At 36.1% G+C, this 19,893-nt stretch overlaps 1 protein-coding gene across 19 annotated transcripts in view; it reads right to left on the bottom strand.

The window, feature by feature from the left end:
* The window catches only part of DLGAP2 (DLG associated protein 2), a 468,772-nt gene that overhangs the window by 224,568 nt on the left and 224,311 nt on the right, over positions 1–19,893 (bottom strand). For all 19 annotated transcript variants that reach the window (XM_065056017.1, XM_065056019.1, XM_065056022.1 and 16 more), the window contains one exon: positions 18,627–18,659. In XM_065056017.1, the coding sequence (XP_064912089.1) occupies positions 18,627–18,659 (33 nt within the window). The remainder of the gene's footprint in view (positions 1–18,626; positions 18,660–19,893) is intronic.

The following is a 19,893-nucleotide window of genomic DNA, read 5'->3' as shown; positions in this document are numbered from 1 at the left end:
ACAAAAAACGAATAAAAACTTTGCCAAAAATCTAAGCTAACAACAAATAGCACTTGTCAGCAAATGGTAGGAGAACTGGTCAAAATATTTTTCCCCAGACGTTTCACCATTGTTTTACAGGAAAAAGTAAATATTCAGGTGATCCAACAGTTACAATTGTGATGTGTTTTTTAACAAAATTAGAATGTAAGTTTTTATACTAAAGCTATTAAGTCTAAGGCCATTTATCTTATGACCATTTACACGCACAGTACACTGATTCACAGTGAAAATTCTGGATGCAGCTGTAGGCACAGAAGAATTTGGTGTACGTATGGAAAGCAGACTTATTATCAATTGCTAGAATATTCCCAAAATGCCAGGTTTCAAGATATAATGAATTAATTTAATTGTAAAATGCTTTTACAATTTACAGTTACATAGAAGAGTTTTGCAGGTCATTAACTGTTCATACTTCTCTGCAAAGAGGTCTTACATTAAATACTAAATAAATTACATTAAACACATTAAGCTCAAAATTTATTACAATGACAAAAGTGCTCAGTTTGAATACATACCTGCTTTTCTCTGAATGCCTCTTGCAAGAAAAGCAAGCTTGGGCTGTATTGTAACAACAAAGACACCTCAAAGGAGACTTTGTTCAACAGCAAATTAAACTTCATTTTCTGTGTATACAGTAGATGAGTTAACTGCTGGAGGTATCATGGGATATCCGTATACAGAAAATGCACTTGTTTGATAACAGAGATGTAAACATCCTTGACTGTCAGTTAGTGCAACAATATTCTCATGGAAAGCAGGCTTTTAAAATCCAGGTTTGCATACAGAAAGTATTTCATGAACAGGCTCTCAGTTCAGATATCGTAGGCTTTTATAATTTTAACCAATTATTTCAGCTCTATATTTTTGGATTCTTGATTATGCAAATATAGCACAGCAGAGATGCATACATATGCCTTGACATTACCAATATATAGCCCTGAACCCCCACTTTCTCCTCCCTATTTCACTTTGCTTCACTTCAGTAGTCAGTTTTAAATTCTTGACGATTAAAACTGACTTGACAATTATGAGTCTAGCCAATACTTGCTTTTCAATGGGAATTCAATGGTAGGTGAGGCAGTAATATTGATCTATGAAACAAACATTTTTTCCCACAGCTTTCAAATAAATATACCTAATTCAAAATAAAAATATCAGCACCATCTTAAGCTGATTATTGTTGAAATATAATGAAATATTTCATCTTGACCACTAAGGCAAAGCATGTACTCAATTGCCCAGCTGAGCAGACACCTAAACAAATAATGTATTAACCTTTCTTAGGTTGCTGGTTGACACTAACCAGCAACTTCACAGTTGAATTTTATATGTGAAATTGCATATGCTGTTCTTGGTCCAAGGCCTGACAACCATGTACTTCAGAATGTCTCCTGAGATCCTGTGGAGGATTGTTGCCCTTGTCCTCATGACTCAGGAGGTCAACAGCAGAATGCACAGGAGTTTTGTAATAATAATACTTTGATTAACTCCCAAGCCTCGCTTCTACATAGTCCTGCATCAGCAGTATTTCTGCTGTTCCTGTGATGCTTCCTTCCTCTATCCTCTTAGCTCACCAGTTCTGGATTTTCTCCAAAAATAGATTATTTTGCCTTCTTCTACTAAAGGTGTCAATAGGCAGTTTGCTCATCCTCAGCTACTGAAATTATTTATCTTAGGGTTATATGCATTCTGGACCCAGAGAACAGCAACTGCAGTTTTGCAAGTGAGCTTTATTTCCGTGTTCACAGCATTACTGTGCTTTGGGAACAGCCAAAGCTCTGACATGTCTGTATTCTGTAACTACTGAAAGGCTCCAGTCTCACCAGAGCTTTAATAGGGATGCCACAGTTGATCAAACAATTGCCAGTCTGTTGCAGATCTGAGAGCTGCAGCAGTTTTCATTCATCATCACACACCCAAGTAACTGAACCTCCAGGGCAATTCTGTCAAGCATCACACTTAACTTGCATATGACATTTGTGTTTCTACAACTGCAGTTCATGGACATTTAGGGAGAAGAGGCAGTGGAAGTAGAGAATGATTTGAAGGACTTTTCAAAATATTGAATGCTTTTCTGTACAAGAAATATGAACTATATATCGGTCCTAATTTATTATTATTTGGACTTCTATGAAGTCAACTTGGCAGAAATAAGACAAACAGGAAAGCACAGAGGGAAGAGAGGGAAATAATTTGTAGATCAGTTTAGTCAGCCTTCCCTTGTGCATGAGTTTCAGAAAAGAGACAAAGGATAGAAATGGATTTGGATATCATGTTTATCCAAGATTTATTTGCATTAACACCTTTTTGCTTATAAAAACAAAACATAACAAATGCACAACCAACCAACCAAAAAAACTCCTGAAATACAACTCACTCTGTGAAGCTTTGATCTGCACTCAGACATCAGCCCTTGAGCTCACCTTTGTTACTGGATGTAAACATGCAGATGTGTTTTGAGGATCAAGGCTGTTTCATCACTCAGTGTAGTAAAATGGCAGGAGAACAAAATGAATTGAGGATAAGCAAAACATGTCGAAGAAGAGAGTACTATTTTCTCTTTTTGTTTCTCATCTACACTAGAAACACAAAAAAGACGTGTTAAATGGCCAGACTTGGATTAGTCAGTCATTGTAGGAAGCCATTGGTTTTAGACTCGACTTGAAATCAACACTTGGGAGCTGATGAAGACAGGACAGAGCAAGGCTGGCACAGCAGCTGCCCAGGAGCCAGCAGCCCCAGTGCTTTAGCCAGGGCTGTAAATTCAAGCACCTCAGTGTGCCTGATGGATTCAGTGTCACGCTCAAAATGGAACTGCCTGTCCATAAAGAGAATCCAATGTAGACAGGTTGATGTCAGCAACATAAACTTCATCCAGAAACTACGGGCAGCTAGCATAGTGAACTTCTCCTTTTGTTGTTCCAATTAATATTTAGTAAAATCGCCTTTGTAAACAGTGAGATATTATGCCATGTAATCCAGTGTATGTGATCTCTCCAAAATATGATGTTTCTACAAATGTCTCTTAAAAATTTTGGGATATACACCAAGAGGTCATGCTTTAGAACTGATTATCCACATTAACATTTCTTAAACTGGAAAAATGTAAATAATGGGAAATACTAAACAAATCAAAGCTATGAAAATGGAATAACTCACTAAAGAGAGCTGTCATCTCCAGGTATTTCCTTTGTTTCATTTTTATTCCTTATAAACAGAAACATAAGAGGTGATTCAATTTTGCTTCAGTTTTTGTTTAATGTGTTTATCTGTTTCTCTTGTACCATTATGGATAAAAAAATCATCTACTCTCTCAAAAAAAGAATTACCTAGGCCACTGGAGACCTGTTCTACATGAGTCTATAATCCAGAGTAAGGCATTCATCTGGAAAATGGACTCTCAGCTTCAGCATCCCTCTTCTGAAGTAACTGGAGTAGGGACTGAAGGGTCTTTCACATCTTCTGAAGGCAAGCTTGTCAATCAGCTACTGAGTGCATTTATTTTATGAAACACTCGCAAGCACACTGTCATCTCAATTCCGACATTTCCATGAGAAGTTCTTTTCAACAAGTCTGGCCTTTTCTTTAAAAATGCACTTCAAACTAATAGTTCAGATCACCCCTTTAAAATTAGTATTAATTATAGTTGCCTCTCCTGAGGAGAGATGCTGTATCAGTGTTATTCCACCAGAAATTATGGCCAGAAAAAAGCTTGCCAAAAGTTCGATACTGCTAGATAGAGTATGATACATTATGCTGCAAGGAAACAAGGAACGGTGTGGGGATATAAGGCTCTAAATTCAGGGTGAGACAGGAGAGATATTTACCACAAAGTGAAAAATGTTCTATAAGAAATTGGTACATTGAAGAGAACATCAAAACTGTGAATATTTACAAGGCATTTATCTCTTTCTAAGCCAGTAAGAGAGGAAGATCCTGGCACTTCTTGGAACTGCCCTGCTGTGTTCCCACATTTTATTGTGAAAACAATTATCATTCATTTCTTCAAATTACATTGAAGTGTTACTTCTGCTAACTAATGTCACTTTCACTTCATCAATTTCTTTTGGCTTCACTGTACATTTGATCCAGTTTTAGATCGCACAGCTTATTAAGCAGGTCTTTGTGAACTCAACCAAAACATACTAGACACTATTTGAAATTTAGCATTTAGTAACCAACCAATCACTACAAAACAAGCACAAACATCCTGACCAGAGTGTATGCATTAGGTGTTTAAAACTAGCTCTATGTGTCAGGTTCTGCCTCAGAGCCTTCTATTACCGTGGCTACACTGCTGCCTACTGAGTGGCACAGCATCATAGGAGGTGATCACAGCCGACTCACAATAACTTAAAATGTGACACTGACCTTTCACTACATTAAAAGAAAAAAAACCAAAACAAACAACTGAAAGAACCTGTAGCAGTGTCCCAAAATACAATATGGAACATTACTATCTCTTTTTAATTATAAGTACTGAATTCATGTCTCTAGAGTTTGCTGCTTCTGAAGATTCGACTGAAAACGTAACTCGTCACATATTAATGTGTAATCTCATTTTTAGTTGTGAGGACAACTTAGGTTTGCTACAGAAAGCTAGTTACTTAGACCCCAGTAGTAAGTGTACTTTGATAGGAAGAGCTTTTCACCAGTCAGCAGAAGAGCAGCCGACTACACCGTCAGCTGGGGCTGTATTTTCTCTCTGCTTCTGTCAGCGTTCTGCTTTGGATGCCCCTCCAGCTCTTCCGCCTATTATCTCCATCATTCTTGGAGACAGTAACAAATTGCTTATTTCTTTCCCCTGTGAGTCAGAATGATTGATTTGTCAATGTCTAGTTAAAACTTATGACAAGGTAAGCAAGATCTTGCACAAATCTTTATATGTCTTCATATTCAGGGGCTGATCTTTCTAAAAGATAATGTTTAGGAATAGAGCACAGAAAGTTTTCAACCTCACCTGTCTTGTAAAAGAAACCTGGTGCAGAATTTTCTTAACCTTCCCATTTCAACCACAGTAATAATTTCAATTTGGGCTGCCTAGTCATTTAGATAGCTCAAATCCTGAGCCTGCTACTGTGAAGTAATTATGACAGAAAGGTACTATGCGGTTTATCCAAGTACAAACATTTTCCACAGGCATATTAAAATGTTAAAATGGGAGCAAATTTACTGTAGGTGTTAAACCTGCCACCCTGGGGAGGTTATGAGGCTGGAAAAAACGGTGTCAATGGAGTAGTGCAAGAATTCTGATTATGAAGTTGGACTTGAACTCTCCTTTGTTACATCTTCTATTACATCCACAGCTGACCTTTTCTACTAGATGTTGCTGCTGTATTTGGTTTCCCTGGTAAGAAAAAAGGGTGTGTTTCATCTCTTTCTGTGGTCTCTCTACTATTACCTCACACAATGAGAACTTGAAGCTCAGATACATTGTTTTGGGGAAACACAAACATGTTTCTCCTCAGGTTATGAGAAATCTGAGTTCACCTTTCCAAGGATAAAGACACTGAATGCTAACAGAAAAATAAGATTTATAAAGATTCTGCATATAAATCACATTCAGCTTACTGTGATATGCCATGATCCTGCACAAGAAAAGCAGCTCACACCATGTTACGAAAACACAACACAGACAGACATCTCCCTTCTTTCATTCCTTGCTGCTCTTGACCATCCTTTGGTGGGAGTTCAGAAGTTCTCATGTTTTCAAAATTCTGCTCTTGTGCAAGTCCCACCATCTAAAATCTCACTTCTATTCCACAGCTCTGACTTCTCCATTTCTAAGCAGAATTTGACCCCTTTGTTACCTGGAGTCTTCCATCAGTCAGTGAATCTGTCGCTTATTTATCAAACATCTGAAATTCAGACTTGAAATCTGAATTCACCCTTGGAAATATCTCTTGGTCTATGGGTGCTACAATGAAATCCGTGGATGCTGAAATTTAGCAATTTGTTAGTCTTTGCTAGTCTGCACTGTTAGTCTTGTGCCTAAAGCAAGAATTTTTCTGTTACCTTTTTTAGGTTTTAGATCAATATGAAGACATTCAGTAATAGAGTATAAACAAGCCCCATATTCTAAACAGAGTGCACTCAGACTGAACTTTTACAGAGAGAACCTCTGGTACAAAGCAGAATTCCTAAATTACATATTAATGCCTCCAAAGAATTTCTCATGGCAGAGATAGTCATAACATTTTCTTTTCTGTGAGCATTTTTACCGCATTAAATACATCATTGAAATAAATCTTTTCCCAAGCTGAGTTTAAGCTCTCAGCAGCTGGCTAGCTAGAAAACAACAAACACATAAACCTTACGGTATCAAGAATCAGACTTAACTAATAGAAGAAAAGGCCAGAATTTGAACTGCAGGGTCTTCTCTTGATCTTAAAGAGTCTAGCACATTAGCAGAGAATAAAAAAGGTAGAATATTTTGGCTTAGCTTCAGGAATATCCTCCAGCTCCTCTGTTCTGTTTCTGTGATACAAGGCAAATACTGAAGCGGTTAGACAATCACCTAATCAGCTGCTTCGCCACTGCCAGAAAAGTGAAAAGTTCTATGTCTGGCACAAAATTTTTTTTCTAGCAGTTTATGTACAGTAAATATAAAGGGAAACAAAGACAAACAGAAGGAAATCACATGTTCTTCATCAGCAAGGGAACTACTTTTCTTCTATATCAATACTATGAACTGAAGATTCCTGAGGAAAAGGCAAAAATAAAATCTCCATGATGCTGTCCATGAAATTAACACAGAGCTTTGTTTCAGTTCATGAAATCCATAACTTCTGGTTTGACTGTAAACAAGTTAATTTTCCTTCGTGGAATTAGAAAGCATTTTTTTTGTTTTGGTAGCTAGCATGGTCACTGTTCGAATTTAGTCTGAGAACAAGAACACCCTAGGATAGAGTTAAGGTTGTTAATTGCTCCGGTCTGAGAGCCAAGGATAGTTCTGAGCACTGTGCCCACAGGTGTAAGGCATCCAGGAAGGGGGGCATGGATGGGACAGAGCTTGACTGACAGCCAGACTGATCAATAAGAGTATTCCATCCCATTAGTGTCATGATTCATATTTAAGGAGAGTTGGGATCTTCTGGTTAGTTCTTCTTTATTTTTTTGGAGCCAGGGCAGAGACATGTTTGGTGGAGTTCTATTCAGGACTTTCTTTAGTTCAGCCTTGTGCCATCCTGCTGTTTGCAGAGGCCTCTGGGCCCTTCTGCCTTTTTCTCCCTTCTCCTTACAGGATCGGCTATTGGGACCAGGTGCTGCTGCCTGGGAATGGCTGCTCGGTGCGCATGGAGTTCATGAGGAATTGCACCGAGTATATATTATTTTATATACTATTTCCATTTTATATATATAAGTAGCACTATATTAGTGTTATTTTGTTATTTTATTAAACTGAGTTCATCTCAATCCACAAGTTTCTCCCTTCCCTTTTGATTTTCTCCCCTATTGAAGGGGCGGGGGGAGGAGAGTGAGCAAACAGTTGTCATGGTTTTATTGCTAGCTGGGGTTAAACCATGACAATAATGTACAATAATCTACATCAGGAATGTGGTTCTGATGCCAGTTTTTGATTCTCTTGATAAAGCACAAAGGCCATTGAGATGGAATTATCTCAGAACTGTAACTATTTTATGCTGTCTGAGAAGCACTTTAAGAAGCCTCTTTTCAGAATAGATTCTGATTTGCAAACACAAATTCAGTTCTTAAAAAGGACACTGTCGTGATATACTTGACAACACCAAAAATGTAATGGCATAGTGAAAATTCAATGCAAAATAAATACCCCAAGAGGTCACTGTCTCCACATATGCTGAAAGATAAATTATTTCAATGTTTTAATAATCAGTTCATCTCGTAAAGAAGGCTGATAATGGACATTAGTGAAACCGAGTTCAACATCTGAAGTTTCTAATTAAAAAATGAGTTCATTCTAAAAAGTGAAAAAGATTACATTTTTTTTTTCTTCCAAGTAACTCGTAGCACCATGTCTGAAGCCCTACATCTGACACAATATGTTCATCCCATTATCATTTTGAGGGTTACATTAAGTAAATCAAACAAAGACTGAACAATGACCTTTGTCTGGCATTAACATAACAGTTTATTCCTTTTACTAAGCATGCTGAGGCTTTCTACCATAAGTGGCAGTTGATTTGTACCACTGAGAAAAATAAGCTGTGAGAAACGAGCCCTCTGACTCAAGTTTCAGTTATATTGTATGGGCTTAAAACCTATAAAACCAGCACTGGGGGAGGAACTGTGCTGTGGAGGACATGTTGCCTCCCGGTGCACCTGGAAATCCAGTTTTCAAGTAACTGGGAGAATACCATGCGAAGATTTTTCAGAAGTGTTTTTCAGAGACAAGCGCTGAAGAGCTTGCTTAACATTCATCTGCACAAGCTAATTGTTATTAACACAGTTGCTGCCACCATATTATTCATCATTTTCATGGGCAGTCAATCAGCAGATACAAAAAAGTATTTCCAGCCACATATTCAAAGCTATTACTTTGTCACAGACAAATGTTAGCTTTAATATTTTATAAGGTGTGTGACGATTCCAGGGACTGAAATTGTGATAAAAGCTGATGGAAAATAATCAGCAGGTACAGAATTCTAAATCATTCTGCTTGAAGTTCTTTGCTGTGAAAGTCCTTGCTCTTTTTATACATAATATTTCCACTAATATCAGTTGTAGCTTTGCACAAGGTAAGAGCTCAGGATTTTCATACATCATTGAAGTGAACGTTGCTAGAAGTTATCTAAGATTTATGTAAATGTACACGCTAGGAGAAGTCAGTGTTCCTTCTGTGTGGAAATTTAATTTGAATTAATGAAGTTTTTGGCTTCTGAAAAGTTGTTTTCTTTTTTTCCTAGTACACTGCTTCTTAACCTTTTTAGATTTATGATCCAGAATCAAAGTAAAAAATTATTCATGATCTAATCAGTCAGAATAAAATGTGTACATGTGTGCAATATAATAATATAATTTATTTGTGCATGGGTTTCAATAGATGGGTTGGAAATACTCAATCTTGAAGGTCAGCGCACGGTGATAGGAAAAGAAGCTTTTCTTTGCTTTCTGTTACAGCTGCGGTGCTTCTCAAATCCTTATAACCACTCATTGTTTTGAGACTTTCCCCCTACCTAGAAGAATTAAACACCGATGCAGAAACAGTAACTTAATCTTGCACACACAAGATCCCGTGATACTACACAGCATTTTGCATTTGGCTGATGTTCAACCTTCCATCTAGAATCAGCTTCCTCTTCTCCTAGAAGAAGGCAAAGATATTGATGATTGCCTTGCAGCCGCAGGCTCCCATCAGACTTTGAGCTGCAAGCTGAGGCAGGCCCAGATTCCCTTATAAACCAGTTGCCTGCAGAGGTCAGACTGATCATCTGAGAGTGTCCTGAGCCTGGGACTAAGGAACAGACCCAGGGAGTGACTTGGTGAAAGCCAAACCAAGGTTGGAAAATGTACACCCCAATCTGTACACTGAAGAACTTATTACTGACCCATAAAATCTGCCACTTCAACTTTACTTAGTCAAATCCTTAGGAATGTAAATAAGGAAGGAATGGTGAAACGTGCCCCCCTTAAAACAACATAAAAATTGTATGTAATGGTAGAAATTTATCATGTTTCTTATCCTACAAAGGCACAAAAATATCTTCCTAAAATACAAAGTAAGCTAGAAGCTGCACGACATGGAGATATTACTGTTCAACTTAGAGTTTAGCTACATAAATGTACAAGGGAGTGTTACAGTTGAACGAATATGTAACTTCTTAGCATTGTAGAGCATGAAAATAATAGAAGCTAAAGGAAAATACAGACAGTTCATGCTATAAAAGAAATGTTCTCACTTATGACACATACTTCTAAACTAAAATCTTTAAAAGAAACATGCTACTGCAGAAACTAACATACAGCAAACAAATCTGACACATATGAATGGCTACTCAAAACAGGACATTTCATGTAATATAAAAACCTGCTAAACAGTTAGCAAGATAAGAAGAATGGAAAAAAAGAAGTGTGAATATGTACATGCATATTTCTATTCAAAGGTTAATTTAAAATATCAGCATCTTCTAGGCTGCACTGACCTTATTTATATTGGTCCGTACTCCAGCAAATGTTGAATTTCTGACCTCTATAGCACTGAATAACACGTGTAACTTCATTTACCGTTGGCAGAGGAAATATTCACATTGCCAGTGTTGGCTGCAACCTTAAGTGTGTGCTGACTATAACCTTTAAGGCCAGCTCTTCACCCAGAAATCAAATGAGCTTTTCATTTATTCATTCATATTGGAGTGGAAAAGGTAAGATGGTCCTTTTTGTGTTTTGTTTGTTTTTTAATATCAACAATGTAGAATGAATGTACAATGAATGTACAAATAATACCTTCTGCATTTGGGATTACATCTTATTTGTCCAAATTAAATCAGTTTGGGGTTTGTTTTTTTTTGGTGTGCACAACCCAGGAGAGTGAATCAGTAGGTACAGAAAACTAGGACAACAATGTCATTTTCAGTACAGCTTTTTCCTGTACATTTGAGCAATAGAAATATCTGAACAATTAATTTATTCCAAATATAAATGTTAGGTGAAGGTCTTTTTTAAAGATAATAATTTGTTTTCTTAAAATACATCTGAGATTTTTTATTTTATTTTATGACTTTTATCTTAAATTAGCACAAGATAGTTTGTAAAAGAAATGTACCAAAATTGACATTATCATACCTCACACTTAGCTTACACAGATCCTACTCCTTTAAATATCCCATTCCTGATTTCAATACAACTAAATAAAATGGGCAACTTTATTCCTTGTTATAGACAAAAGTATTCATTTTACTAATGCCATATATAACCTTGCAAACTATACAAACATAAAGTATAGAATTTAGAAGCATTCAAAATTAAATCTTCAAATATTTCAAGTATAACTCGACACTGAGAGCATCCTCTGCAACTTTTAGCAGAGAACTTCTGCTGGCTGCCCAAATCCAGGCAACATGACAATACAGCAGGAACAGGTTATTCAGTATTATTTGAATAAAAATGTATTATAGCTCCTTGCTAAATATGATGAACATATCTCATGACTTTATATAAAATCCAGCACAGTTCAAGAATAATGCACATTACGAATATATTATAAATTATTAACCTAAATAAATTAATTAGTAAAATCAGACATATTAGGCAAAGGAGAAAGAGATTTAGGTTTGTACAATCTCCGTATCTTGCGGGTTACTTTATTTTAAAAAAATGTAGTGTAACTAACGTGCATATTGCCTTTTGATCTAGGAGTAAAAAAATAAGTTCAATATTTACAGACTACACAATGGAAAATGATAGGAAGACATTTCTATGCAACTTGATAAAGTTTCCATGAAGATGAAAAATCAAATCACTTCACTTTGAGAGAAGTAACTAAAGTTAATAAAGAAAGGTATATTAGCAATACTTGGATCAGGAGGAAGTTTCATGCTATCAGTGATTTTATAAGAACTTATAATTTAAATGCTAGCAAGGAAGTTCACACAGGCACACAAATGTGACTCCTGCTGAAAATCAAGGTGCTGGCATAAAAATGGAACAAAGCAGAAAGATCAAAGACCTTGACCCTGTATTTACGTGGAATTTTTCCTACAAGATTGAATAGAATCAGCATTGTATCAATCACTTCAGGTAATAAATATGAATTATTATTATGTCGATAGCAGGAACAATAATCTTTTTAACTGTTTCAGGGGTATACATACAAAACAAGAAGATTCTAACTTAAACAGACAACTGTGAAATTTCTATAATTAGCAAGAAAAGAACCAATATTAAAACTAGGCAAAGTAGATTTGATTATGTGTTATTGGTTCCTCAAAAATGCCAAGATTACGTGTTGAAAATGTACTTTGCTTCCTCAGGCGACATCAATTTTTGCTACTGATAACTGTTGGTCTAGTATATACAGCATAAGTATAGAAAAGTTGAGACTACAGGACTCTTGAAAGTCATTACTAACAGTGTAAAAACTGCCAGTTTTCAGTGTGGATTACTAAATGTTGAGATTAGAGAAATGAAGCTTAGCAAAATTCTCTGGAGTTATTAATATGCCTGTGATAGTTTTCCACTAGATACCAAGGGAAATGTTTATTTTCAGAGCCAGAACTACCCAGATGGAACACCATCAATATTAAGACATTCTGCCAAATTTAAGGTTTCTGACCTACCTACTGTCTCGATTTTTCATTAAAAACAAAACAAAAAAACCCACCAACAAACAAACACAAAAAACCCAACCAACCAACCAAAACCCAACCACAACAACAACTACTGCCCCCCAAACACAATTCTTTCCCCTCCAAACCCCAACACACTAACCAGAACACAGGGCACCAAATCTGGTAGTATCTGAAACAGATCCACCACTCTAATATTGATATATCTGGAAAAGCACTCCTCAACTTTTAGTCTTATTAAAAACTTCTATTTTTAATTGACATAAACTTCTGTATGGGTAAATGAGTGACATACTTTAGCATTCTTGTAACTTTTGTAAAAAAATTGCACAAACTCATTTCTTCCCAGAGAAAGTCAAAATTATGCTGGCATCTTTCTTAGCTTGGAAATGTAAATCAATAGTAAAAAAAAAAAATCAATATCTTGTGACACTTGGATTTCTTTTCAGATAATATGTAATTGTCAGAAGACTTCCGATCTGTTCCTGATCTTACATTTGGAGTCATGTAGCAGCTATGCATTGGCTGTTTGAACTATTAACCACTTAACAGAAGAACAAGTGTAGAAAAAAAAAAGTTCACTTTGAGATACATTAAAAAATAGGTCTCTTCTACACTCTCCTTTTACATGGAACATTTATTTTACAAATTAACAGAAAAGTCACTGTTCTAAGGTTGTTATTACAAGCTTGAACCCAGCAGGTCTAACAACTAGCAACCAGTTCTTGTGTCAGTTGCTTGCAAAATTTAATGGGGGAACTTAATTCAAAGTGTAAGTGCACACCACAGCACAAGAGAGATCTGAGATGTTGAGGAAGAATCTGAACTACCTGGTCAAATTCTTAGGAAAAACTGTTGAAGGAAAGTGCATAGAGGAGAAAGAAAGCAGCGAAAGGACCAGATCGTGCATGGCAGACTTGGCCAGAACAGGTAACTTCTGCGACCTTAGGAGAGGCCTGCAAAAACAGTTTTTTGGTCTACAGTGCTGGATCGGAGAAGATGGTTACTTGGGGCAAAGAAAATTTCTCCCACACACTAAAACATCTTTCACCCAGGACTTCATCACTCTTTGCAAGCATAGAAAAGATCATTAAATAATCCCTAACTTCATTTTGTTCCCACACTGAACAGAGAAAATCTGTAAGACACTGATTCTGGCTGCCAGTGATAACAAGGGATAATAATGTGAAGAACATTATAATCTCTCTGCACTAGTATCACTGGCTTTTCATACATTTTATACACTGTGTGCCATGCATGCAGTGCAGTACTGGTCTTGTTCTGTGGAATGTGGACTGTCTCATTAGCAGACTTGTAGTTTTGGTAGACTTAGCAGTGTTAGATTAATGGTCAGACTTGATGATCTTAAGGGTCTTTTTCAACCCAAATTATTCTAAATCAGAGCAAGGCATTTCTGAATGCCATATCTCTGAGTGCCTTCGTATGGTTTGGATGGAAACCTCCACACAAGTTAACTGCATTAAGTTCTAATGCAACCCAATATGTATATTTTGGATCTACAGTTGCCCCACTGCGTTAATACAGCTAAAAAGATCCAGTCATACAGATGAGATAGGAAAGAAGGAATTTTTCCAGTTCATTCTTCGGAGATCGACTTTTAGAAACTCACAAGGCCTTTGCAGATGGAATACAAGGATTTCCACAGTGGACAAAGCCAAAGGTTTGCCAAACTGGGGATTCAGGTTCTGATTACAGTAACTAAAAAGTTAATAAAAAACAAATTTGAAGAAAGTATTTATAATAACTTATCCCTAGGGGATGTATCTCCTTCATCTATTAAAAGATGGGATTATTTGTTTGTGTAAGAACATATGCTGATAACAACTGGACGTCCCTCTATCTCAAATCTGTTGTAACATTCTTACTGTTCACTGAAACATCCAAGTTCCACAACGGCATTTGCTTTTCTCAGTTATACTTGTTCCGCTTTTGAGTGTTTACTTGGTCTGAATTTATTATGAAACTGGAATGCATGGTTTCTGTGATCTCATTGAAAATGGGATGCATTATTTAGTACAGTATTAGGAAAGTCTACTAGATTTGTTTGTTTGTTTTTTGATTGGTGCCTTCTCTAAATTACATGGAGCAAACCATCTCAATATTAATTCACGTGTTATTGCTCCTTATGTATCTTGGTAAGTGTACTATATATCTTTAGATTCTGAAACTCTTTGCTATATTCCTTCCTGGTGGTGTCGGAAAGCAAAGATTCAACTCTGTATTTCAGGTTAGAGTTGTTTCTAGTATGCAGAAGTGGTGTCTTAATGTACTGTATTGTATTTACCATCTCATTCCTTACAAATATTATTATTTGCTTGTTTTCTTTAACTATCAACCTAACTAGAGGTCTTCACTGTATTGTTTGTTCATAATGAAAGTTGAGTCTTCTCTCTATGATGTTAGAGTTAATATGCAGGGTGTTTCAACAAGATGGACCCAGTGTCAGAGATATAGTGATTCTAAATGGGGTCCATCTTTTTGAAACATCCTGTAGACCCCAGCGAAGCCTTTGTGTAGATTGGTATCTTTTACAATGCGTGGTAAGCCAGACTTGATTACTAAATGCTGTGTAATTGAAAGGACATTTGTTGCATAATATCTCTACTAGAACGAGATACGAATACTACAGGCTGTATGTAGACTGCAAGATCATGTACCAGAAAACAAAGTGACCAATAGGTAAGACTGCCTGCTACCCACTCCACAGTCTTTGCATAATTGCTCAGCATATTCTACCACCCCTATGATGCAGCAGAACTTCTACACAGATAAACTTGTTTTCATCATAGAATACTTCTAAATAAATTGGAAATTGCTATCAGCACCACAGTAACAGGAAAGAAAGCTTAACACCTATAGCAAACCTGGGTTTTCTCTCCCATGGATAGCCAAATAAAATTCTACATACAACCACTCTTTTTTTTTATTTCAAAATAAGAAGAACCTAACAAGCTCTTAAGATCATCAAGAGAGGGTCAGATCAAAGGCCAATGATTAATGGAGATAACTCTTCCTGAAATTTCTCATGACCACAGCAGTCCCTCTAACAGAGTACGTTGGCTGTCCCAAAGACTGATCTAGACACATGTCTATAACTTGCCATCTTCACGTAAGCAGGGGAAAAAGAAAGAAAAACAACCCAACGGTGTTTACTGTGACAACATAATCTGTCAACTGCAGATCACTTCCATAAAGGTGGCTGTTGTTGTCTATCTGAAAACACATAATTGCTGCTCTTGTATTTCCAGAAGATGGAGCAGCTTGAAGTAGATTTATTAATAGGATTTATTAGACCACTAGCTCTGCTTTCTGCAACTTTAGTTTCGTCTCAGTATAAAATAGGCCTCCTGGTCTTCAGACATCTCACAGTGACAGGAATAGTAGCTGACATGCTTGTCAACAACACAGAGTAAACTAATAATTTTTGAAAGAGAACACATAAGCCTGTGCAGCTCATACAAAAGAGTGATGCTTGAACAGAGACCTCAGTTTTGTCCAACTCATTCTGTTTAGATGGGCTGCAAAGGAGGACACATGACACACATTTATCTATGGATCCACATATTTCACAGGTGAAACACTGAAATGTGAAATGTGTATTCTGGTAATTTATATCTCCCTCCCATATGTGATACTTTTCTCTCTATAAAACATGCACCCACACTGTCCCCCATCTGTGTAACAAGGCGTATGCAGATAGATGCACTTGCTTCCCGAAGTGCGGCACTAGCAGCTGAACACTTTGCCAAGTGCCCCCAGCAAAGAGCTCTGCTTTACAGTCATCTCCTATTACATCTGGACACACTGGTAATCCAGGACCAAACTGCTGATTTTGAAAAGGGAGTGATGGTTAGAGAAAGGACAAACCACCACAAGAACAGTGAGGACCGTAGTTGACCAACTAGACAATCAGATTTTGCAGCTTGCAATACACTTCCACTCTGCCACCTGGCTTACAGAAAATACATATTGTTCAGAAACTCACTGCTACCTGCCTGCAGGCTTTTCAATAAATGGCATAAACAGCTTCAGAGGAACTCAGAAGTGGTAAAAAGTAAAGCCTTGTCTTCCTCTCTTCCAAGTCCGAGAGACTTCTCCACATTTACTATTTCATGAACGAGTCTCTCCTTACCACTACAATTTTGAAAGTTCATCTTAATATACCAGCATACATTCATGTACTCAGTGAATTTTGATTTTTTTTTTCTGAAAAGGAGGAGGAAAAAAGGAACCTGGATGCCAATGGTATCTACCATTAAGTGATATTCTTTGAATTTGCCTCAGATACTAAAAAAATCAAACTACAAGTCACAAAATATCTTAAATTTCTGAAGAAGGCTACAGAGAAAAGTCAGAAATTCCAATTAAAACATTTCAAACACTTGATATTTTAGTTATTCCATTGTTTCCTAAGTAACACAATTAGTTTACTATGATGCCATAGCAAAATTTGTAGAATGTTCCAGAGAGAAAGTATATTTTTTGAGGTTTGAATTGTTGGTTTTTTTTTGTTTCTGATTTAGACAACAAAGATTCTTTTAGAATGACCTTCTGAAAACTGAAGTCATAGCTATTGAGCAACTTCATCACAAAATGATGTATAAAATTTATGTGAATGTTCAGTGTTAGATCAGAAATTGTGCTAACCTGGCACGGAAAAAACATAAGATTATAAACCTTGTCACTAATCTAAGCTATCATTAATGCCAATATTTTTAAAATTAAGGCAGAGCATTAATAATTATAATTCCAGTAATACTGTATTTGAGGGGAGAGTATGGTGATCTGGGAGACATTCACTCCCGGGAAAGTTCATTTCTACTCAGCTGAGAACGGAACACTATGTTCTTGAGGACTGTTCCCACAGCAATACATATAATCATCTTTTGATCGAGGGTTCTTAGTCAGATAAATGTTAAACATTTTTATTACCAATTTTTTTTGGAATTCCCTTTTTACAAAGTCCATGTGCATTTATTAAAATTTGCAAAGCTGAATAGGTGTGAAAGAGCAGTAATGAAAAGAAAGGAGAATTATTGTTAAAAAGCAGGCATAACATGTAATAAAACAGAACTAATCCAATGAATAACTTTAAAGTTGGACAACCTCATAATGAAAGGAATGTCTCACGAAAGGCAAACAAACACCTGTCTTACTTTTCCTTTTCATATGTGTATCTGTGCTATTATAAATTTATCAAATAAAGGACAAAGAAAATGAACAAATCAAGAACTGACTATTTATTAAAAGAATGCAAAGTCAAAACAAATCTCTAAAACAATTATTTGTCAGAGGACAACAAAGGAGAAGCAGATAATCAGTGATTAATTTACTGAGTTATTTCATTTGTTGCAAGGTCTCAAAGACTTTAACTTCCAGTCTTCATCTCTTAGTAACTTCTCCCTCCTAAATTTATAGAGCATTACAAGTTTATATAGTTTTTCAGAAACTGTTCAAGACATACAGCTGAATGTCTCTGGGAACAGCCTAGAATCTTTCATTTTATTTTTTAATTAATATATTTTGCTCCAGCACTTACATTTGCGATTTCAGACTATGTTTCTTAGAAAGACTCCAGATGGTTGATTTGAAACTAAGGTCAGCTTTTTTTTGACATTTTCTTTAAAACAGCACCAGTGTTAACAAATAAATAAATTAGAGTGATTTTTCTGAATAATGGCTTACTTTAAAAATTACAATCTCATTACTTCAGCATTCATTTAGGTAAATTGTGGGTCTCACCTTGGTATTTAATTAGTCACTTGGAAAAAACCCAAACAAAACAAACCACCAAACACCTCCACATGGGCATATATTTGCACTACATAACAGTTATTGTTTAATTATCTTTATTTGAGAAGCAATATTTATTCAGTTCATCTGTTAAAAAGTGTTAGCCTCTCACAATCCACTGTAAATGTATTATCAAATATAAAAGCATTTTCTCATTTCTCTTTTATATCCAATCCCTTTTTTTTCCATCCCCTAAATCCTTAGATGTCGCTTCGCACCCTCTCTTACCCCAAATTAGTTCGACAAACACACAAAAGAATAAGAAGTAAATATTTCCATTTTTGCTCTAATGGAATATTTGTCCTTTAAGATATTTCCTGCCTGGAGCATGTACTGTGCTTTACTCAGCTTAATTCAATTCATTTTTGGTATCTAACACAGAGTAGAATGTCTTTCTTTGCTTCTCATCATTCGGATACCATTTCCAATCTATTCTACGTGTGTATCATTTGAGCCAAGTGTTCACCCCTAGCTGCTTTGAAAAATTTAGTAGGAAAACATGCTCACCTTCAGGCTCCCCACAGAGTGTACACTGTGACTCTGCAAAGAAAAAGAGATAAATTGTAATTATTTTATGATCAGTCATAATTGCATCCAAATATAACAAAACTTATAGAACTCAATTTAGCATGAAAAATGCCATTTTATTTTCAGCACCCTTTTTTTAACAGCTGCAATATAAGTTTCAAAAAATTTGAAAACAGAACTATATAAATGTCTAGTTACATTTATAGAACTATCACCTTCAGAGACTCCAGCTGAATGCATCCATGTAGCATGGCTTTCTGCTTCTATATGTTTGCTGGTTTGTTTTTAATTTGTAGAGGTACAACACAGTCACTCAAATAAAAAGTTTAAATTTCCTAATATTTTATTATTGGAGGTAAGAAATAGTAATAGTGGCAGAGTTATAATATTTCTTATAAAAGACCTCCAAGCCCTCCCAAGCAAGAGGAATAAGTCAAATAGTCAATGTAAATGTGCAGTTATACCCTGCAAAATACTCAAGTATAGAAACGAAGGAAATAAAACTCCACCATTACAAACAGACGGCCTCTAAATGTCCAATTACTATTTTATTCACACACCGCTATTTGGAAGTTAGCTGTCCTAAAAACTATTTTACATAATGCATAAATATATAACCACATGGAGGAAATATTTTAAAGCATCCCTCGAGGTTGAGCTGCCTCAGGTGTTAGTATCAAGTTGTAGAACAAAGCTGTTGTTTAGAATTAAAATACCAGAATCAATTGAAATCACAGGTAATGTAATCAAGTTGGCAGATAACTCTGATATACTGGAAAAAAAATCCTGCTAGAACCAGACAGCACAGAATATTTTAAATCACAAATCTCTGAGATCTCCATTTTAACACTCAGCTGAAAAACCACGTCTCTACAAAATATGCAGGCACACACGTGCACAGGTATATATATTTTATATAAATTAAGTACAAAAAGCAGTTTGACGCGCCTGGTTATATACGAATCAAATTCAAAAGCTTGGTGAAATTATCTCTGGCCTTGAATGGCAAATAGGAGACTGAACTTCAGCTGTAATCTTGACTCAAAGGCAAAAAAAGGCAGAAACGTTGAATATGAAACACATACACTGAGTAGATTGACCTTTATAGTGCCACTGTGACATTGCCAGTTATTTAGAAGTACTTTCTCCAGACAGATAAGAGACTATCTCACAGTAACCCCCTGTTGTAATGGTACTTGAACCTACACCTTCCATATATTTTACAGTTTTTAAATTTTTTTTTTTA

The sequence above is a fragment of the Columba livia genome, chromosome 3 (genome assembly GCF_036013475.1).
Source record: "Columba livia isolate bColLiv1 breed racing homer chromosome 3, bColLiv1.pat.W.v2, whole genome shotgun sequence".
Lineage (NCBI taxonomy): Eukaryota > Metazoa > Chordata > Aves > Columbiformes > Columbidae > Columba > Columba livia.
Note: the sequence above shows the minus strand (reverse complement) of the source record. Positions and strands in the feature narration are given on the sequence as shown.